The sequence below is a fragment of the Leptodactylus fuscus genome, chromosome 6, assembly GCF_031893055.1.
Source record: "Leptodactylus fuscus isolate aLepFus1 chromosome 6, aLepFus1.hap2, whole genome shotgun sequence".
Taxonomy (NCBI): Eukaryota; Metazoa; Chordata; class Amphibia; order Anura; family Leptodactylidae; genus Leptodactylus; species Leptodactylus fuscus.
In genome coordinates, this window is record NC_134270.1 from 119,923,196 (window position 1) to 119,946,944 (window position 23,749).

The following is a 23,749-nucleotide window of genomic DNA, read 5'->3' on the forward strand; positions in this document are numbered from 1 at the left end:
TATGCTGCAGCCTAGGACTGCCCACTTGACAGTAGAGAACATAACTGTACTGAAAATCACAAAAATGACTGCTGAGAAATTGATTTGGTTATAACCTCGCATTATGCAGCAAAGGCTTCTGGGAAGTCAGGCATGATGTTCAGGGTGCTTGCTATAGAGGGCAACATAACAGAGACACTGTCTCCCTGTTTACATCTTGGGAGACAGATTTGCATATTCTTCCCATGTTCCCTTGCAGTGGAGCAACTATGGATGTATAAGTCTCCACACACCTGAGAAGGTGGTCTCTCCCTAAGGATGGACGTTATCCCCATAATCTGCTCTGGAATGGTCAGAGCTAAAGAAATTGTCCCAACTGCGCCGGAATCGGTGGAGCAGCGCCTATTTATGGATGAAATTAGTTGGTGTTGGTGGAAGGGGTGAAAGGTCTTCTTTACACCTATTATTCATTTTGTGATCAGATAGTATACAACCCCTAGGACCCCACAATCATCAGAGTGAAGGGGCCACAATGTCATGTCAGCTAAAACGGTTGTGACTGTTATTGTAGTTTACTCACATTCCTGTGCCCAGAACAAAATGCCTTCACAGTGACTCAGTCCTACATGAGGATACATTTGGTACTGCAGCTTAACTTCATTCACTTGAATAGACTAAGCTTCACAAGTGCATGGACAAGACAGAGTACCTAGTGCCTATATAATAGCGAGAGTAATGGGTTCTATTGCCTATAGGGCCTGAGCTCATAGTGCCTATATGACTTAATGGCCTGTCTGGGTAATGCATGGATATAATGGATACTTTAGTGGAAGACACTCTTTGTAGCCACTCTCCAGCTAATTGATAAAGGTCTTATTTGAGGGTCTTACTGCTTATAACTGCAAATTTCACATATAAGATTTTTTTTTTGGGTGCCAACTCACAATTTCCTTTGGTCAATGCTAAAGAATATGTTCATATGTATAAATAAAGTATATATTCTTATATTAAAAGTCTCCTTTAAATACTACAAATTCTTATTGTGGTCTGTGCAGTTTGGAGCAAGCAGCTGTTATAAGCTGAAGTAGCCCTCTAAGGTAACAATGGGGCCACCAAGAACTGTAAGCCTCAGCATTTGTCACCCTTCCTTTGGGGCGATGCCAGGAGAACACAAGCAGGGTTTTATACCTCATATCATACTCCAATAGAACAGAAACTCAATAAGTACCGAGGAATGAAGGCTCCTGTGCAATGTGTCGTACAGTTCAGTTTCCTATATCATATAGTGCCCAACTGATGCTGGTATAGCGCTCAATTAGTACAATTACACAGCTTATACAGTTCTACAGTATAGTGCCCAGTTAATGCAAATACACAGTACTGTACCCAATTAATACAGATGCACAGTATAATGTCCGATTAATACAATTACACCGTATAGTGCACAATTTCTACAATTCTACAGTAAAGGGCCCAATTAACATAACTACACAGTATAGTGCCCAATTTAATACAATGATATACTATATTGCCAAATGAATGCAATTGTGTAGTATAGCGCCCAGTTCATATAATTATACAGTATAGTGCCAATTAGTACAGTCTATTACCTACGCCCAGTTAATGCAGTTACACAGTAGAGTGCCTGATTAGTTAAATTATATAATATAGTCTCTAATTAACACAATTACACAGTCTATTGCCCAAGTTGTACAGTGAACTTCAAGCCCCTTATACCCTAATGCAAAAGATCCTCCACACACTTTGTGCCAATTATAATAATGGTGTCCGGCAAAGAGGTTTTTGGGCTCCCTCAAGCACCCACCAGGGCTTGGGTAACACTGCTACCTCTGCACCCCCTATAGATACACCATTGGCTTTAGTACAGTGAGGATATACAACATCCAGGAGACACTGTGACCACAGGTGGTCAGTGACATATCTACCTGCACTAATGGCTTTGCCATCTGCGTAAGGATGCTATTAAGACATGGCCAGTTGGGTGGGGGGAAGGGTAAGGATATTGGAAACCACTGCTCTATAAAGTCATTTGCGTATATTTATTACCATGCTGAGTGTGGGAAAAAGGAGCAGCATGATTATTGGAAAGCTGTCCTGTGTCTCATGGCAAATTGGTCTAGTTTATTAGGAGACTCGGTCATTGGCGGACGGCTCACTGACTGGAAAACATTCCTACTAATTGGAAGAACATCACTCTGCTTCTCCATGTCATGCTATTGGAGATCAGCTGCCATGTCAACTTTTTTTCTGTCTGTTTATGGCGCTGTTTTATATATAGACCACTATAGGTTTATATTTTTGGCGTAATGTTTAAATGGGATGTATAGTAGAAGAGAAATATGGCTCAACTGCACCACACCTGACCACAGGCTGTGTCTGTTACTGCATCCCAACTCCAGGGAAGTGAATATAAGACATTTGCAATACCACATAGAACTTGTGGATGGTTGCGGCACTAGAAGAAAGGAGCCCATGTTATTTTTCTTATCTGAGATAAACACTTAAGGGAATTGTTCAAATAAGAATCTCAAATCAAATGTTACAATTAGAATTCTCCTTTTCTACCTATGGCCAAATACCCATTATTTGTTCAGAGGTAGGAGACACCAGCTGTGGTCTTCACCCCAAAGGACCCATGGTGGGTCAGAGTTGGTAAGTGAGAAACTCTGTATGTTCCTTTACTGCTGGAAAAGCTCCAAGGCCTTTGAAGTCCTGAAATTCCAAGTTCTTTTCCCAGCTGTGGAACATTTCCCATTGGAGGGAGGTGTTGACAAGTTGGGGGTACAAAACATCACCCCTGTAATGTATTTTCATGGAGGATTTTATATGAACAAATGTTTCTTTTAACATCACTATTAGAGATTTATTCAGTGAAGGATACAGTTGGCCAACCTAAGGCCTATATAGTATAACAATGCTACCACAACTTGGCTGGATATTGATGGCGTCTCCTTAAGATAGGTCCTTCAAGTTCTGAATACTATGCGTTGAACAGCTGTTGCTTCACCTACCAACCGCTGTTCTAATTTTAGCCAACATAATGTCACCCTTCTAACATATTGCATATGGCAAGATAATACTGTCTTAAGGTTTCCAGATACATAAGATAAATCTGGGTGGCTCCACTGATGTGGTATGACCAGATCTCTTAAGGGTATGGCAGCCTCCCCTCTTTCCCATGACATCAGCTGCTGGGGGAAGGTTTGGGAGGCCCCTGTACAAAGAAGGTATGATGAATTTCAATATGCCTGATCCTTTGTTCTATTGAGTAATAAGATATCCCTCAAAGGTGCCTCCAAGCAGATTATTCCCTCTTTCTCTATTGCAAATACCTGGATAGATAGATAGATAGATAGATAGATAGATAGATAGATAGATAGATAGATAGATAGATAGATATTACATATGGATATGTAGAAAAACATAGAAAGATAGATAATAATAATAATAATAATAATAATAATAATAATACATTTTATTTATATAGCGCCATCATATTCCACAGCACTGTACAATAGATAGATATTACATATGGATACGTAGAGATAGATAGATAGGTAGATAGATAGATAGATAGATAGATAGATAGATAGATCAGTCAGTATTTTACTATAAATGAAAAGGAATAGATAGCTACAAAGACGGACAGATAGCTCAATAGATAAATACAGAAATATATTACAAAAATAAGGTTTTAATCTGATTGATATCTTTTGTCTCTGCAGTTGTTGGTGGGCGCTGAAGACTGTCCCACAGGACAATACACCAAAAGTGGAGAATGCTGCAAAGCCTGTGGATCTGGAGAGGGTGTTGTACAAGAATGTGGGGTGAACCAAACTGTCTGTGAACCCTGCCTTGACAGTAAGTAATTCAGACTAAATGTACAGTACACGTGTATATATGCATATATACTATATACAGATGTATCAGAGTTAGCTGAAACTTCTGCAACTGGTTAAACTGCTGCAGCATGACATCTTATTACAGAAGCAAACTAAACCCATTGAAAAGTCATCGGACAAAACATTTTCCATTGACTAACATTGACTTTTCATTGTTTTCTGTTGTCGTCTGTGATATTATGGTGCAGAAGTGTAACTAGATATTCAGGTTATTTCTGATACATCAGTATATACACAGTGATGTGCGCAGGTATGAAAAATATACAGCAATGTAAGAATGCTTTCTAAAATAGAAGTGTGAATAGTTTAATTTTGTCAATTAATATAATAAAGTCAATGAACAAAAGAGAAATCTAAATCCCATCAATATTTGGTGTGACCGCTCTTTGTCTTTAAAATATCAGTGACCTTCTATCTCGGCAAATGCTTCTACCTCTTTGTGTAATCTCAGACAGACTGGATGATGTTGAGATCAGGACACTGTGGGTGCTATATCATCACTTGCAGGACTCCTCTTCCAATGAGTGGTCACATCAAATATTGATGTGTGTGTGTATATATATATACACTCACCGGCCACTTTATTAGGTACACCATGCTAGTAACGGGTTGGACCCCCTTTTGCCTTCAGAACTGCCTCAATTCTTCGTGGCATAGATTCAACAAGGTGCTGGAAGCATTCCTCAGAGATTTTGGTCCATATTGACATGATGGCATCACACAGTTGCCGCAGATTTGTCAGCTGCACATCCATGATGCGAATCTCCCGTTCCACCACATCCCAAAGATGCTCTATTGGATTGAGATCTGGTGACTGTGGAGGCCATTGGAGTACAGTGAACTCATTGTCATGTTCAAGAAACCAGTCTGAGATGATTCCAGCTTTATGACATGGCGCATTATCCTGCTGAAAGTAGCCATCAGATGTTGGGTACATTGTGGTCATAAAGGGATGGACATGGTCAGCAACAATACTCAGGTAGGCTTTGGCGTTGCAACGATGCTCAATTGGTACCAAGGGGCCCAAAGAGTGCCAAGAAAATATTCCCCACACCATGACACCACCACCACCAGCCTGAACCGTTGATACAAGGCAGGATGGATCCATGCTTTCATGTTGTTGACGCCAAATTCTGACCCTACCATCCGAATGTCGCAGCAGAAATCGAGACTCATCAGACCAGGCAACGTTTTTCCAATCTTCAATTGTCCAATTTCGATGAGCTTGTGCAAATTGTAGCCTCAGTTTCCTGTTCTTAGCTGAAAGGAGTGGCACCCGGTGTGGTCTTCTGCTGCTGTAGCCCATCTGCCTCAAAGTTCGACGTACTGTGCGTTCAGAGATGCTCTTCTGGCTACCTTGGTTGTAACGGGTGGCTATTTGAGTCACTGTTGCCTTTCTATCAGCTCGAACCAGTCTGGCCATTCTCCTCTGACCTCTGGCATCAACAACGCATTTCCGCCCACAGAACTGCCGCTCACTGGATGTTTTTTCTTTTTCGGACCATTCTCTGTAAACCCTAGAGATGGTTGTGCGTGAAAATCCCAGTAGATCAGCAGTTTCTGAAATACTCAGACCAGCCCTTCTGGCACCAACAACCATGCCACGTTCAAAGGCACTCAAATCACCTTTCTTCCCCATACTGATGCAGGAGATTTTCTTGACCATGTCTACATGCCGAAATGCACTGAGTTGCCGCCATGTGATTGGCTGATTAGAAATTAAGTGTTAATGAGCAGTTGGACAGGTGTACCTAATAAAGTGGCCGGTGAGTGTGTGTGTATATATATATATATATATATATATATATATATATATATATATATATATATGTTACACTATTAATATACTGCAGCTCAGTGCTCTCTTTACAACAACACTTCTGTATGATATATTGAACTGTCTTTGACATTATACATCACTTTATTTGATATCTCGGCTGCCCTGTTGGATTAAAAGGGTTAACTCGGCAGCTGCGCCCCAGACCGCGCAGTGCTTTGCCCCCCTTAGGGGGCCTCTCTTTATGTCCTTCAAATCAAAATCTGGATTCCATCTGCCATAATATAAACCTCATTACTTCAAAATCAATGGCACCCTGCCTCCTTCTTGTTGTGTCCTCCACGGTGACCTTGGGAAGGAGGGAGATAATATTCACTGTAGCAGACATAGAATTGCCTCTATCCCCTAATGAGTGCAATGAGAGAGCAGATTCATGAAGGATCGAGTTTGCTCATACAGCAGACAGACAATGATCGGATTAGAGGGATATTTCAATTTCTAAAGAAATCTAATGATATTATAATACATGTAGGTTAATACATGAATATTGCACAAGAATATATCTATCTTAGGTTTTAATGTTATTTTTAGGTCCAATATTCTGTTCTGTTATACAGAGCTGAAAACTAAGACCCCATGTCTGCTGCGGGATGTCTTCTACAATATCCCGGAGTGGACCTGTTTGCACTATGTAGAGCATTTTATAAATGTAACCTGCACTATGGTTGGTTATTACAAGCACAAAGACAATTTTTCTTTTAGACAATTTAATAAATCCCCATACACAGCAAAATGATTTTTCAGCACCACTAGAGGGAGCCTTGTAGATAACTGCATGCTGTTTGTACATGTTTTTACAACAGTATACATTGTGCTCCATTGCTCCCTCTGGAGGTGACTTTAGAAAACCAAGCATTTGCCATTTAAAGGGGATTATTCTCTACTAAACCTTATGTCCTTTCCACATAATAGGGATAAGATTGTGATCACTGATGGTTTGACTACTAGGAACCCCAACAATTATGATAAGGGGGTTCCTTAGTGTTCCATGTGAATGGAGTGGTAGTGCACAAATGTCAGTATTGCTCAGTTCCTTTTAGGCACTCTCAGAACAGCGATCTCAGTCAGTCCCATAGATGTTAATGGACTGGTGGTCATGCATGTTTAGCACTGCTTCATTATAAAGAACTGGTTAGAGGACAATAGGGTTGAGCGAACGGGATCAGGAAAGATCAACAATCAAGCAAATTTCGCGATCAGGATCGGCTGAAAAACAATCGAAAATCGGATTTTAAAAACGATCCTGAAATCTCAAGATCAGCTCAACCCTAGAATACATAAACTCCTAAATAGGGCTGAGCGATTGGGATTGGGAAAGATCGGATCCCGAACGTCGATTGAGCAAATTTCACAATCACGATCGGGAACGGCTGGAAAATGATCGAAAATCGGATTTTAAAAACGATCCTGAAATCTCAAGATCGGCTCAAGCCTAGAGGACAAGTCTCTGGTTTCTGATGGTCACAGAGGGCCCGAGCAACATTTTGTTATAGAGAACTGCACGGTCTACAACAAAATGATGTTCTGGCATGCGCAGTACTGCTCAGAATGGGGCGAGGGGTGCTACATACAGAGGTATGACGTGGGGGTGCTCGCTGTCCCTGGGGAATATCCAGGGTGCCCGGAGAGCCTCATTAGCATACATTATTTACCCAATTTTACTAAAAACGGGGGGGGGGGGGGGTCTTTGGAAAAACTGGAGGCAGCACCTGAATACCCTTTTTAAAGCCTATTCAGGCATATGCTTAGCTCAAAATCAGTTTTATGAATGATAGAATCTAGAGATGAGCGAACAGCGTTCTATCGAACACATGTTCGATCGGACATCACGCTGTTCGCTCTGTTCGATTAGAATCGAACACCATGTGGAAAACTCTAAAAAAATTCGATTCCCCTCCCACCTTCCCTGGCGCTTTTTTTGCACCAATAACAGCACAGGGGAGGTGGGACAGGAACTATGACAATGGGGGCATTGAAAAAAATCGGAAAAAGTCATTGGCTGCCGAAATCAGGTGACTTCCACTTTTGATTTCAAATCCGGGTCATATGAGAATGTGAACTTTGTGACTATGAGACAGGGATAGCTGTACAGGCAGGGATAGCTAGGGATAACCTTTATTTATGGGGGAAAGTTATTAAAAATAACTTTTTGGGGGTGTAATTGTGTTTTTTGTGAGATAAACTTTTTCCCATAGGAATGCATTGGCCAGCGCTGATTAGCTACAGAGTACAGAATTCGGCCAATTAGCGCTGGCTCTGCTGGAGGAGGCGGAGTCTAAGATCGCTCCACACCAGTCTCCATTCTGGTCCAACCTTAGACTCCGCCTCCTCCAGCAGAGCCAGCACTGATTGGCCGAATTCCGTACTCTGGCCAATCAGCGCTGGCCAATGCATTCTATTAACGTGATGAAGCAGAGCCGAGTGTGCACAAGGGTTCAAGCGCACACTCAGCTCTGATGTAGCAGAGCTGAGTGTGCACAAGGGTTCAAGTGCACCCTCGGCTCTGCTACATGAGAGCCGAGGGTGCGCTTGAACCCTTGTGCACACTCGGCTCTGCTACATGAGAGCCGAGGGTGTGCTTGAACCCTTGTGCACACTCGGCTCTGCTACATCAGAGCCGAGGGTGCGCTTGAACCCTTGTGCACACTCTGCTTCATCACGCTAATAGAATGCATTGGCCAGCGCTGATTGAAGCAGAGCTGAATGTGTGTGCTTAGCTCAACTACTCCACCGGCGTAGTTGAGCTAAGCACACACATTCAGCACTGCTTCATCACGCCAATAGAATGCATTGGCCAGTGCTAATTGGCCAGAGTATGGAATTCGGCCAATCAGCGCTGGCTCTGCTGGAGGAGGCGGAGTCTAAGGTCGAACCAGAATGGAGACTGGTGTGGAGCGATCTTAGACTCCGCCTCCTCCAGCAGAGCCAGCGCTGATTGGCCAGAGTACAGAATTCGGCCAATCAGTGCTGGCCAATGCATTCCTATGGGAAAAAGTTAGCTTGCGACAATCGCAAGCTGACAGGGATTTCCATGTAATAAAGTGATTTATATGCCCCCAGACATGCTTCCCCTGCTGTCCCAGTGTCATTCCAGGGTGTTGGCATCATTTCCTGGGGTGTCATAGTGGACTTGGTGACCCTCCTGAGACGTATTTGGGATTCCCCCTTAATGAGTATATGTTCCCCATAGACTATAATGGGGTTCGAAACCCGTTCAAATAGTCGAACAGTGAGCGACTGTTCGAATTGGATTTCGAACCTCGAACATTTTGGTGTTTGCTCATCTCTAATAGAATCCCTTTAAACATTTTTAGACCCAGATTACATCTTAAGTCTTCTTACTTATCTCACATTGAACCTCATATCAATAGCAGGGAATGGGAATATCGTTCCACTGGCTTCTTCATATTAACTTAAAGGGGCTGTCCAAGAGGGATAGGAAACCAGGGGTGGCCAGGGTGGAAGTAAAACAAAAAAAAAAAGCCATACCTATTCCTTCTGCTTCATTGCATAGTCCCAATCCTCTTTCCATCTCTTGCCGGGACTCACTAAGAGGCTCACATGACCACTGCGACCAATCAGTGGCCTATGTGTATGAACTAATGATGTATCTGAGTGACATCATCAATTCCTCTCCGACATCACCCATTAAGCCCGAGCCTAAATTTCCCATACTTCCTGGACAACCTCTTTAATGCAAGTGGCATCAAGGATATAGTTCAATGCTGCAGTTCATTAAAGGGGATATTTGAATCAAGAATAAGCTTTCACGTGGGTATATCACCATTCTTAAGTATGGGCTGTGTCTGGTATTACATTTGCAGTCTAGGCCCAGCTATTTCACAAGTTTGTCACCATTTCTGGAAAAAAAAATAATCATCTAATGCAATCTCTAATGGTGTTCTACAGGCTTAGGGTAAGTTCACACGGACAGACAGCTGCCACCAAAATCAAAACCCCTCTGAACTTACCCTTAGAAAAAACATGGCACATTTGTCCATGGGTTGTGTCTGGTATTGCAATTCAGGGCCAAATACGTAAATTGTGCAAAGCTACAATATGTCATGCAACCTGCAGACACGTTTAGTGTTGTTTTTGGAAGAAATTCATGTTTTTTGTAATCCCGAAAACTTCTTTAAGTCGTACAATGCATATCACGCACATTTTATAAGAAATAATGGTGCCCATCAAGTCATCATAGTAACCACAATAACAGTAACAGCCATAACAGTACATGTGAATAGTACCTGTGACTTTGAAGTTAGTTTTACACCTTCCTGACTGTTCTAATCCCTATTATGCCCGGGACAGCCACCACTCCTAACTTTACCAGTTATGGCAAGATGACGGAGAACAGTAGGATAATCCTGCTACAGGAATTAATCCAAGAACTGCGCTCCTCTGACTCACACCCCAAAGCAGCTATTAAACTTAAGGGTTTTAATGGGATGCGTTAACCATGCAAATGACTCTAATACCAGCGAAACAAGTGGTATTAAACTATAAACACTAAGTACACAGCCTCTCCCCGAGCATGGTCTGGAGAAGCTCAGACATCTCTTGCTTCCAAACTCAAATGGGATTCCAATCCTTAAGGGGATCTCATCAAAACCCTAATTGAAATGTAATGGAATATTAAGGTTTACTTAGTCATTACCATTGCTGTAAAAGAGGGATTTAGTCAGTGACTAAATGCTTTTCAAAAGCAATAGTAATTAATATTTGCATGAAATAATGTATACAGTAAATCCAGGACACATGCATGAGAGCTAGCTTCCAAGAAGTAGTCTGTTTTCATAGGGGGCAAAGATTAAGTTCACTGCTCTAACGCTAAATACAGTAGCCAAAGCAAAGCGGCTTTTAGCACCCGCGTCACCTGCTCAGGTAGGACCCCAGGGGTGTAGCTATAAGGGTTGCAATGGTGGCAGTCGCCAATGGTTCCTCTGCCACATAAAATATACCAGTATTTTAAAGGGTACAAGGTAGGGGCTGCATTACAGATTTTGCATTGAAGTTCAGGAGCTTCAAGATATGCCTCTGTAGTCCTACCTAATTACATCACTGCCTAGATCTGTACTTGTACCTATTTCTAATGGACCATACCATAGAGCAGGGGTCAGCAACTTTCGTCACTCCAGCTGCTGTGAAACTACAACTCCCAACATGCACCATTCACTTCCATAGGAGGTCCAAGAACAGCAGAACTGGGAGTTGTAGTTTTACAACAACTGGAGTGCCGAAGGTTACCTACCACTGCCATAGAGGGACCTAGTGAGAGAAGAGGCCCTGGTCTGGTTGATCCCAGCCACCATGATTTTTAGTAGTAAGGACTATTTAGGACTCCCTGTCCAGAAGAACTGTACTGTTAGAAAACAAGACATGGTGGCCGTGGAGAGGAAAGGGGAAATAAATGCTAGTCCTTTCTGTCCTGGCTAGCAAATCCCTGTACCATATTTGGTGAGTAGCTTGATCATTGATATGGGGTCCTTTACAGAGGAGTAACTTCAAACTTCTGGTTCCTTGATGCAAAATATTTAACCCCCTCCCCCCAACCTTATTTTCTCTCATGTAGCAGAAGGTCTTTTGGGCCCCTTAAGGTCACCCCTTGTAGCTACAGATAGACAAGTATCCAATCCATGAGTCCAAGCTTATAGATAGTAGTCTCCTATGATGCTGCAGCAACTTCCATCATTTTAACTTGAATTTATATAACATTTTATAGTTTGGATTTTACGAGAGTTTTCCAGATTTGTAAGGATTTGTGAAAGGCCCGAGCTGCATAAATCTAGAATTACTGGTGACATGTTTGAAGTAAAGACTGCCCAGAGGTATGTGAATTGCAAACACCAGTGAAAAACCTGTCATGTTAATAGAAAACACCTGCCGACTGGGTGACTTAGCTGTCATGTTCAGCTCCATGACTGCTTATGAGCATATCTTCATGCTCCTGGTCCCAATGCAGACTCTATTACAGAGCTCCCACCTAACACGTGCCATTTGGAGAGATCTTTTTGAGCCCCTCAGTATCCAGGGCAAAGGTGCAATAAGCTAAATATCCTTCTTATTTCAGCAGCAGTTTGCACAAGGTGGATAGAAACGCGTCTGCTGTCTTCTAGAAACAGTGCCTCTTCTGTCGTCTGTTGAAATGAATAGAGATGAGATGCAGTACCACCTATAGCCTGTAGACAAGTGTGGCACTGTTTTTGAAAGTAAACATTCATTTTTTTCTTATTTATTTTTTAATCCTGTACAATGCTTTTAAGGGTAAGGACACATGTTTATACAGTTTTTGAATCCAAAACCAAGAGTGTATCCTACAAGGTGAGAACCTATGAAGGAATTTCCTTTTTTTTTTCAATCCTCCTAATCTTAGCGTCTACAAACTGCATCAAAAAACTTGAAAGAGACCTTAATGTTCTGCTTTTTTTTCCCGAAACAGGGTCACTTTTGTCCATAGCTGTGTTAAATATTGCAGCTCATCCCACTTAAATGGAGCTTCACTGCAATACCAAACCGAGTCCATACACAGAATGAAGCAGAAACATATCCTGATACTGTCCAATGTGTTAGACCGGGGGTAGACAACCCTTTTGGTACAACGCACCATTTTAAATAAATAAATTGAGGATGAGGTACTCAGTGTACTGTAGGTTGTCGATCCCTACAAAAGTCATATAATATCGGGACTTGTAGCTGTAATACATGCATTGGATGCTCTGTTAGAAAATTGACAAACTGTTCTATTGTGAAGGCCAAGCCACCTATACACAGGATGTTACACGATTCTTGGTATGATTCCTCACTGTTGTCCCTATAAAAAGCTTGATGCCATATTGTAGCCCCCCATGCACAGTATAATGCCTCATTGTTGGCCTCTATACACAGTATGATGCCTCATTGTTGGCCCCTATACAGTATGATGCTTCATTGATGATCCTTATACACTGTATGATGGTGGGGAATCATACTATGTATAGAGATCAACAATGTGGCATCATATTGTGTATAGATGACAGCAATGGGGCATCGTACTGTGTATTGGGGCCAACAATGAGGCATCATACTGTATAGGGGCCAACAATGGGGCATCATACAAAGCATTATTTCTCATTGTTGCCACTATACACAGTAGAATACCCCATTGTTGCCGTCAATACATAGTATTGCCAGGGGTTTCCGATCCTTGTGTTAGACCATAAGAGAAATGGTAACACCCAGTTGTTGGTTTATTTATGCAATTCCAGGAGGAATAACAGAGGAATGGAACAATGCAGAAAAGATGCTCCAAATTGTTATTTTATGAAGAATACAAGTATTGGGTAAAATAGACATGTCAGGAGAGATTTCAGGTCTCGTGTAAATGTACATGCAATCCTTTAATTATTACATGATGTAAGAGTGTGGCCTTCTTAATTGAATTATTTAATCTCGTCTCTTGATCTAATTACTTAATTTCATCTTTGGATATGCTGAACTGGCGAATTCCCTATCTCACGTCTTCCAGGCGCCAACAGCTCTGCTGCAAGACATGCTATAAGTGGATTATAATATAGTTAATGAGTCACATTGGGTTTTCCTCTTTGTACAGTGCCAGGCATTGGAAAGTGGCATCTAAGTCTCCCTTCACATTTAGCCTTTATTTTACTGTTGGCATATGCACAAGAAAAGCATTTACTCGTTTATTCACCAGACAAAAGCCAAAAGAGCGTCCTGTTGGGTTGGTTCCTTGCTGTATAATGGACCACCATAAAAGAATCATGAAATGTTTTCTCACCATTGAAGCCTACCGTGGTCTTATGTTAATGGGTGACTTACAGTAGCATCTATTGGGCTAATATGCTTGGCATATACATTGGGAAATTTCCTAGGCTTATACAGTGAATAAACAAAAAATAAACATCACAGAGCCTGAGTTGAACATGACAGCCACCACCAAAAACTACTGTAGAGTCATGGCATCCAACATCATCAAGCCAATGGAGACAGCTTGACCCACCAGAGAGGTCCTGCTAGCAGTTTATGAGATGTATATACATATACAGAGAACAAGGAGGTCCATAGCCACAATAAATATTATGCTCCTTTCTAGAGATGAGCGAGTAGTACTCGATCGAGTAGGTATTCGATCGAATACTACGGTATTCGAAATACTCGTACTCGATCGAGTACCACTCGCTATTCGAATGTAAAAGTTCGATGCAGAACCAGCATTGATTGGCTGAATGCTATACAGTCGGCCAATCAACGCTGGTTCTTCTCCTACCTTTAGAAGTCTTCTCCGTGCAGCTTCCCCGCGGCTTCTTCTGCCTCTGAATTCACTCTGCCAGGCATTGGGCCTGGGCAGAGCCGACTGCACATGTCTGCTTGTAGTGCGGGCATGTGCAGTCGGCTTTGCCCAGGCCCGATGCCTGGCAGAGTGAATTCAGAGCCAGAAGATGCTGCGGGGACGCTGCAAGGAGAAGACTTCTCGGAGGATCCAGCCCAATCCTCACTCGTGGACTTGGTAAGTATAATTTGATCGAATGTTGCCTACCCCTGAAACGAGCATTTTCCCCCCATAGACTATTATAGGGTTCGATATTCGATTCGAGTAGTCGAATATTGAGGGACTACTCGAAACGAATATCGAACCTCGAACATTTTACTGTTCGCTCATCTCTACTCCTTTCAGCAGCTGCCTGACACCAGCACATACCAAACTACAATAGTAGATCCAGGTAGGCTTATTCCTCAAGGGTATTTGACACTTTCCCCTGTATCTATACAGTATATGGAGACCACCTCTATGTGTAGGTTCTCGTTATTCATTAAAATAGGGACAAAACCAACCAAGAATGGTCCCCTGTAGCACACGCATGGGTGGAGATGAGATATTATGTATGAATGGGAGTGTGAAGATGACAGCAGCATAAGAACGAGAGCTGTCATGCAATGGGTTAAGATACTGGAGGGAGGAATATTAGTTGTAATTTACTTTTCCATGAAGCAGATATACAATACAATTTCTGACTCAATGCCTTTTCTGCCTCTAGGGGGCCCCACAGCTTACATTTAATATACATGTAAATGCCAGTGCCGCTTCTTTTACATAGATGGGAATTGATGTGCTTAGAAGGACTTGTTAAAACAAATGATTCACTTGTCTTGTGCTATACAAAGGATGCAATGAAAGTCAATTATTTATGCCTCCAGCAGAACATTGAGTCAAATGCTGTAGTAATTCCTGCTGTCCTGTTGGGACTATGGTCTGCGTGCATCAAACACATTTTTGGTGCCCTCATCCCTGAAAGCTGAGAAATAGGCTTCATGTTCACTTAATAACTTTCCAGTTACATGAGTGGTGCCGTATCACGGGCTGCTAGGGTTTAGGGACTTGGTGCTATTATAATGGCTAACCTCAAGCAGCAATTCCTGGATCTGGAAAGATGCACATAATATATGTGGAAAGATCAGGCTCATAACTGGGTGTGTAGGGGGAGATGGAAGTATTCAGCGTGGCAAAAGATTCTCACAGAAGTCAGAAGAGCTTGAACCCCAAGAGCTACATTATGACTGAGAGATGTGTAACCCTTATGATTGAGAGATGTATAACCCTTGAATTGGTGTTTTCCTACTTTGGACATTTGTGGCATGCCAACAGTATAGTAGCCCCATGTGCACTTAGTATACTTCACTAGAGATGGCCATGACCTCCTTGTATTTTTGTCTTCCACATAGCCAACATTGGTCATCCTTGTAAGGGGATCATTGTATTCTACATAGATAGGGTCCAAGAAGTTTGAATTAATTGCAGCCCTTGGCAATAAACTCAATGATTGTCAAATTGAGAGTGGGCAAAACCAATGGCTACTGGGAACTGAAGGCCTTCTGTAAACCTGGAATTACCAAACTAGGTAATTACTGACATTGGGATGTTGTATCAAATTCCTTTCGTAGTCATTTATAGGATTTATCCACCTCTGTCGCTTACCCTCCTCAGTCAATGCCCCTGTTATATACAGTGTTGTGAAGAAGATGGATGAAGAAGAGTCGGATATGTGTATACACTCTTTCTAACATAGTAGTCAGTAGGTCAGGATGTGGAAGTATAAATGGGGCATAGTTCAACAAGACTGGTGGAAAAGTGGAAACATGAAACAGAACAGAACTCACTTTCCTTTGTTTGCACATAACATATTGTGCCAGATTTTACAACATCTTGAATTGATTTTACACTCACTGTGGGAAGAAATGGTGAATGACAACAATTAGGATCAGTGTTTGCCAGACCACTGTCAATGTCAGGGAATCTTGTCTGAAAACAGCAGGAAATGTGAAGGAACTATGAATGTGCCTATTGCCTGCCATGTACAGGTGGGGGCAGTGAGGGGTCACCAATAGTCAGTGGCAGCAGATGACTCCATCTTATCCCCCAGTATTACACAATAAGGAGCTAGTAAGCCTCAACTCCTCCATCAACTTATTGTGGCTCCTGGCCAGGTTTCTGACTATTTTCCAGAAAGAATCCCCATAGCAAAAACAAAATCATACTATATATACTTTAGCGTGTCCGTATTATTCTGGCCATTCTTGGCTGATATCTAGAAAGCAGAGTCAAAGTTTATAGGGGTTCGAGAGGGGGGCATACTATCTACATTTCATATATCTATTATATCTATCATTTATCCATTTCTCAAAATTAATACATATCTGAATAGATAATATACATATATACATACTGTTTATACAGAAATCAATATATCAATAAAAATAGATCAACATTTATACTAGTGATATTGGAATATAGAATGACATTATTAGGAGGCAATGACCTTACTGTATTTCTACAGAAGGATATCTATCTATCATCTATCTATCTATCTATCTATCTATCTATCTATCTATCTATCTATCTACAGTATCTATCTATCTATCTATCTATCTACCTATCTATCTATCTATCATCTATCTATTTATCTATCTATCTATCTATCTATCTATCTACAGTATCTATCTATCTATCTATCTATCTATCTATCTATCTATCTATCTATCTATCTATCTATCTATCTATCCATGTAAAGTTGAATATTAGCCATCTTCTAGTTTGGTTTTGCACCCGGTTTGTATGCTGTGCTGCTTCTGCATTTTTTTCTACTATCTATCTATCTATCTATCTATCTATCTATCTATCTATCTATCTATCTATCTATCTATCCATCCAATGAGCTGAGCTGAGCTATTCCTCCCATATATTTCTCTCTATCTATATGTATAGCCCAAGCCTATCTATCTACATATTTCTCTACCTCATATCTATCTATCTATCTATCTATCTATCTATCTATCTATCTATCTATCTATCTATCTATCTATCTATCCATCCATCCACCCATCCAATGAGCTGAGCTACTACTCTCATATATTTCTCCCTATTTATATGTGTAGCCCAAGCCTATCTATCTACATATATATCTACCTCATATCTATCTAGAAACCAAAATTTCAGAGCAGCCCAGTTCACACACAGAGTATAAGAGTATAAGGTACACGAATTAGGCAGGGATTCTTTTTCTAATATTTCCAATAAAAGGCAGCCCCACCAATGATCCACTGCAATAAGGACGTTATTCCGGCTTGTGCGATGCTTAGGTCAAAAGACCTTTCTCAAGCCTTCTTATTATTATCTCAAGTCCGTACTAGTGTGGATCATTGGTGGTACCAACTTTTATTGGAAATATCTGTCAATCTATCTTGAGAAAGGTCCTATGATGTGACACCTGAAAAGTTACTTTTTGCAATAATAGTGGTGCTTATTTCTGTCTATTTACTTGTCTATGTATGTATCTATCTATGTATCTATTTCCTACGTTTCTACCTCTCTTTCTATGTCATGTCTATGTGTTTGCATATAATATTGCCTAAACCCTTTTCCCATCTGAAAGCAGATCCCTTCTAGAAGGATCCATCTGTATAAGTATTTCTCTGTTCCCATCCTTCTTTAAAAAGTGAAAATCATAAAGTAAACTCAATTGGAGAAGGTAATACGAGATCCCAGCCACAAACCACAAGTCAGGTGCTTGGCTGGATTGTGCGCTGTGTATTTCCCTGCTGAAATGAAGGTGCATTGTGGGAATGGAAAAACAAAAGTGGCAGCCAGGCCAGACAGTGATATAAATATCTCATTGAGTGGATATATGTAAATCACCATCACTGCTGCCTTCATTTTAGCATTATTTACTGAGAGGACATTTGTACAGCCCAATGTCTACCCTCCCGGATTTACCAGGGGTTTCCACAAACAGTAAAGAGTGCTGACAGCCACCATGCTGAGGGCTGTGCTACATATATATTTACGTTGCTCCTTCTTACTTTCATAGCAACGATGCACAGTACTTACAGAGAGCTCCCCCTTGTGGTGCCTGAAGACTGAAAAATTCTGTTACTTAACTGTATGGACATAAGAAGGGTAGCACTTTATTGTTTATGGGGGGTACTTTGCAGTCTGCTGGCACGTTTAAGGGGGGCTGTGCTCTTATATTAATGGGGGCACCATGGCTAACATTATGTGGGTAAGGTTTACAAAGAAATTTCTGCATAACAAGACACCAGTATGATAAGTGACATATTGCACGAGTCCCTCTCACAGATTTATCATTGACAATATAATAATTCTGCCCAGTCCTGCACATTCTTCTGCAGATATGGTTATGATTTCTTTGTTGATCTCAGTTTTCTTAACTTTTGCCAAATTGTGGTTTGTTTATCAAAAGCCAGAAAAATACATTGTAGCATTCTGAACTTCTGCCCATAATCTTGTGGGAAGCACAATAAGCTTGGTCTTACAACACACCATCCATATTTTGGCTTTGCAAAGATAGGTCAATGTCCTATACCGGAAAGATAAGAGTTTGGTGCTGGCTGCTTTCACATGGGTGATGCATGGAGCCTGGACACAGTATGCTGCTTGGGAACTATACAAGTGCCAGACACACTGTATTATCTTCTGATATTGGATATTACTCATGTGGACAGCTTGTTTTGCTTTGCTTCCCAGGCTGCATATTATAAGTTCATTAATATACTTATTGTTATACAATGACTAGCAAACATTGAGCAGGTTATGAAAGGTCATGGGTTGAGGAGACTGCTGCCATGGCCAGTACGGTACATTATTCAGTAGCTGTGTATTGTTACTGCAGCCCAGCTTCCATTTACTTTAAGCTGCTTTGTTAAATATATGAAATTATATGATGTATGCTGAAATTCTGACCACATACAGTAGCCACTAGAGGGAGCTCAATTAAACAGATTTTTACAGCTCCTACTGAACCCAGCAATAAATATAGTAAGTACATATGCTCCCTCTACTGGTAAATATATGTCAACAGAATGGCATTTTCTGTAAAGTCAATGCTAGGGATGGGTGAACCGATCAGTTTAGAACCAGATTCGACCAAAAATTTCGAAAAGGTTTGGCTTTCCGCAACACAAAACTTTTGGGATTTATCAACCAGAAAACATTATTATACTCAGTCTCCTCAGACTCCAGAGTATAATAAGTGGAGGCCCAGGGGAGGTGGGGGAAAATAAGAAATGCTTACGTTTCTGGTGGCCCCTCAGTGTCCTCTTCCGGCCTCCGGGCCTCAGCAGTGAACAAAGGGCGTGTGATGTCAGCTGGAAGATAGACAACGCCTGAACAGGAGGCCGAGGGACCACCAGACACTGCCAAGAAGAGGTGAGTCAAGGTGAATGTGTTTGTTGTTTCCCTCACCTCCACTTATTATTCTCTGGGGTCTGAGGAGAACCCAGGATATAATAATTGCACTTCCGGATCTATATGAACAAGTTCACTCCGAAACAAACTAAGTTCCGAACCTCACGAATATTAATTGAAATAAATGTCGTGAGGCTTGCCCATCTCTAGTTAATACAATATGGTTGAATTATATAAACAAGCTGTATTATTTCAGTATAACAGTTTGTTAGATAAGATAAATTGACATAGACAAGTGACATACAGGCGTATACATTGTATTCAACACTATTGATTAATTGCTCATACAATATTATTTATTGCACTCATTTATATAGTACATACATATTTTGCAATGCTGTTTAGCATTTTTCATTGCGTAAAACAGGCTCTGTCTACATGGGGACTCAATTTGCATTTCATACAGATGTTGCCTTTGGATGGATCAATCCCAGGACCCCAGTGCTGCAAGCCAACAGTGCCAACCTCTATTAGATGTTTCTATTGGTGGGGTTGATGCTTGAAAGTTGCCCATAGGGGATCATGTTTCCAGGCAGGTGAAACACTAGCCACAAAATGGCCCTACTGTCTTGCCTTTCCTGGCATTATTAGAGCATTATGCCATAATTAGAATCTGTCTCGCCCATACAGACAATCGTCTCTCCTATTAAAATGGAAATTTATATTACATGTATCATATAACTCTTGGCCACTATTTGAAGCATGATGGGAAATGTTTAAAATCTCAAAAAGTTTGTCTCACCTAAGCTGGATGTATGGAGATGCAGGAAGACACCAGATCCATCATCCGATATGTCATAAAATAATGGCTTTTTAGGTTTTTATTAAAATTTTATTAAAATTTAGGGTTGCATAAAATCTAACAACTCACACAAGGTACAAGACACTTACATATTTTAGCCTGATACAGTGAAAACCACAATTATCGTGGTCCTTGTAGTTTTCTTTGGAAAAACCTTTGGCACTCTCATTGCAAAGTCTTTAAGAAAATCCTATCCTAGGCTTCTACACAAACCCTCGATGGTAGACAACGTCTTTATAAAGCTCTTGGTTGTCACATGGGGAATGGAGTCCTTCTTGAAGTTCTTTCATACATGGAGTCCACCCATTGAGTCCATCATGCATCCCTTCTGTCCACTTTCACTGAGTCTTTCCATACAATGAGTCCTTCATTAGAGTTCTTCAAGTAAGTCATTCTGTACAGACTATAACTAAGTACAGCCTTGAGAATCTATATCCCTCCAATGTTTATACAGTATACGGGCCATAACCCTTTGTTAGTCAGGTTTTCGGGATATCGATGTAAATTTATTGTAATAGACCCAGTGAGAAATGTGGCAGTTTGTCTCCGAATGAGCAATTGTTTATAGAGAAATCCTTATAAATATTAGATGTTTTCACTTATTTCTGACTTGTGTTTATCATCTATCTTGGTCCTGCCTTGTGTACAGTGTAATTGCTCAATGAGTCATCTGTGAGTCACCACCGCTATATCTATGGTGCATCTGTTTTCCCACTTGAGTAGGGCATGGATTTCCAGCTTGTTATAACATTTAATGAGATACGTGTCCATCTTGACAAAGCTTGGGGTCTCCTTGTCAAGGATATCTTCCATGCCTCTATAGAGGGCAGCAATATCCACTTGTACATAATCCAATGTAAATGTGTATATTTCAATTTCTTATAATATTTTTAACAAGCTGGGTACAGTACTGGGGATTCACCACTAGAATTTACAATTTATATTACTGTCTATGAACCAAATAATTTTTTGTGTTTTCTGAAAAACAGGTTTATTTTGTATAGTTGCATAGTTACATGTTGCGGTTATAGGTGGCCCACATTTAAATGATCATATGAGATCTCGGAGCCAGGGCTGGCCTTATGTTGATGTGCCCCAGATTTACTTAGCCCCATTATGTAATATATGCCGTTGGTAAAATAAGTTTATCAGACACAGCTAAAGAGACCGAGGGCATGGAATAAAACATAATATAATACTAATAATATGACATTTATCAAGCTTCTCTCTTCTCTCATAGGTGTCACCTATTCGGACACAACAAGTCACATTGAAGCCTGTAAGCCTTGCACAGAATGTGATGGTAACAAACGTATGATAGCTCCTTGTGTGGAGACCGATGACGCTGTGTGTGGTTGTGCTTATGGATTCTACAGAGACGATGCAAAAGGAGAATGTCTACATTGCGGTACATGCCCTGTGGGATATGGTATGGTCCTACCATGTTACATGAGCCAGAACACTATGTGTGAAAAATGTCCCGAATGGACCTTCTCAAATGTGGACAACAATATGGACCCCTGTCTGCCATGTACAATCTGTGAAGATGATGAGCTCATGCTGAAAGACTGCACTACAACATCAGACACAATATGCATCAGTGAGTATGTATAGGGAGGGCAGAGGTATACAAAAGTATACTATTATATCTCAATAATATGTAAAATATACATATCGTATAGCTTTAATATTTGTTTATATTTGCACTTTGTCCACATATTTACACTTTGGCCACATCTGTGCCAGAGACTCTGTCGCACTGCTCTTGAAAATCGACTGAGGTCCTCTGCCGGTTTCAGTTTGAAAAGGTCAGACACCCAACGGACCCCATTATAGTCACTGGGGTCCACTGGATTCCGTGTGTAACCGCTGTTTTAGTGGTCTGCATCTCTGTTGTTTGGGTTCTCCAATGGATCCAGACAACAGAGAGTCAATGCTACTGTCAACCTAGAGTATCCTTCATGAAAAAAAATCTCCAACTGTTTTGAACATAAAGCTCCAGTGGAACCTTATGTATGGCATCTCCATGGTATCTAACAAATTCTGTGTAGTCTGAACCATGTTCCTCAGTACATTGGATAGGCTAGCATGACTATTACAGAGTATGACTTCAGAATTAGATTATAAGTTGTTTGTAGTCTACAAACATTGAGACAGCTAGGCACAGGAACTATACGCATAGAAGAAAATTAGATTTTCTCATTACGTCTACTTGCAAATATGTTTAATTTTTTTATTTCGCTAAGCACTGAGTAACAGCGACACTCTTGTCCGTGAGCTGTGTCTGGTATTACAGCATAGCCCTTCTCAACTGAATGGAATAAGTGGAGCTGAACTACAATACCTAATGGCAGTGTGGTGCTGTTTCTGGTAAAAGGCAGTGTTTTCCATCATAAATCACCTTTTCATTGCACTGCATTCGTTGTATTGCAAGATATTGGCTGTAGGATTCTCAGTAGCATCTCCACGCGTCCAATTCCTAAGCTGCTTTAAAGTTGTGGAAAATTCATTAATTCTTAAAAAATCTTGGCTTGATATCTACAGAACTCAGTCCAGATTCTCTTCCCAAATTGGCAAGTAATACAGAAAAGAAAAGAAAGGTTTTATATTGAATATAAACAGCATTTCCGAGAATCACAGGATAGGTGACAAGTATATAATCTTACAATTCATGGAATTAGTAAGTAAACATGAAACATCATTGGATCATAATATCTATGAAGGAGCAGCCGAGGATCAGAGAACTAGGTAAAGAATTAGTAAACTAGGTAAGTATCAGTGGACTAGGTAAAGTATTAGAGAAGTAGATAAGTATCAGAGAACTAAGTAAAGTATTAGTAAACTAGATAAGTATCAGTGGACTAGGTAAAGTATTAGTGAAGTAGATAAGTATCAGTGGACTAGGTAAAGTATTAGTAAACTAGATAAGTATCAGTGGATTAGTTAAAGTATTAGTAAACTAGATAAGTATCAGTAGACTAGGTAAAGTATTAGTAAACTAGATAAGTATCAGTGGACTAGGTAAAGTATCAGAGAAGTAGATAAGTATCAGTGGACTAGGTAAAGTATTAGTAAACTAGATAAGTATCAGTGGACTAGGTAAATAATTAGTAAACTAGATAAGTATCAGTGGATTAGGTAAAGTATTAGAGAAGTAGATAAGTATCAGTGGACTAGGTAAAGTATTAGAGAAGTAGATAAGTATCAGTGGACTAGGTAAAGTATTAGTAAACTAGATAAGTATCAGTGGACTAGGTAAAGAATTAGTAAACTAGATAAGTATCAGTGGACTAGGTAAAGTATTAGAGAAGTAGATAAGTATCAGTGAACTAGGTAAAGTATTAGAGAAGTAGAGAAGTATCAGTGGACTAGGTAACGTATTAGTAAACTAGATAAGTATCAGTGGACTAGGTAAAGTATTAGTAAGCTAGATAAGTATCAGTGGACTAGGT

General features: G+C 40.6%; 1 protein-coding gene across 1 annotated transcript in view; it reads left to right on the plus strand.

Annotated features, from left to right (window-relative positions):
* Positions 1-23,749, plus strand: part of NGFR (nerve growth factor receptor) — a 57,754-nt gene that overhangs the window by 20,552 nt on the left and 13,453 nt on the right. The window contains exons 2-3 of the mRNA XM_075278351.1: positions 3,726-3,861; positions 21,538-21,897. Coding sequence (XP_075134452.1) covers positions 3,726-3,861; positions 21,538-21,897 — 496 coding nt within the window. The remainder of the gene's footprint in view (positions 1-3,725; positions 3,862-21,537; positions 21,898-23,749) is intronic.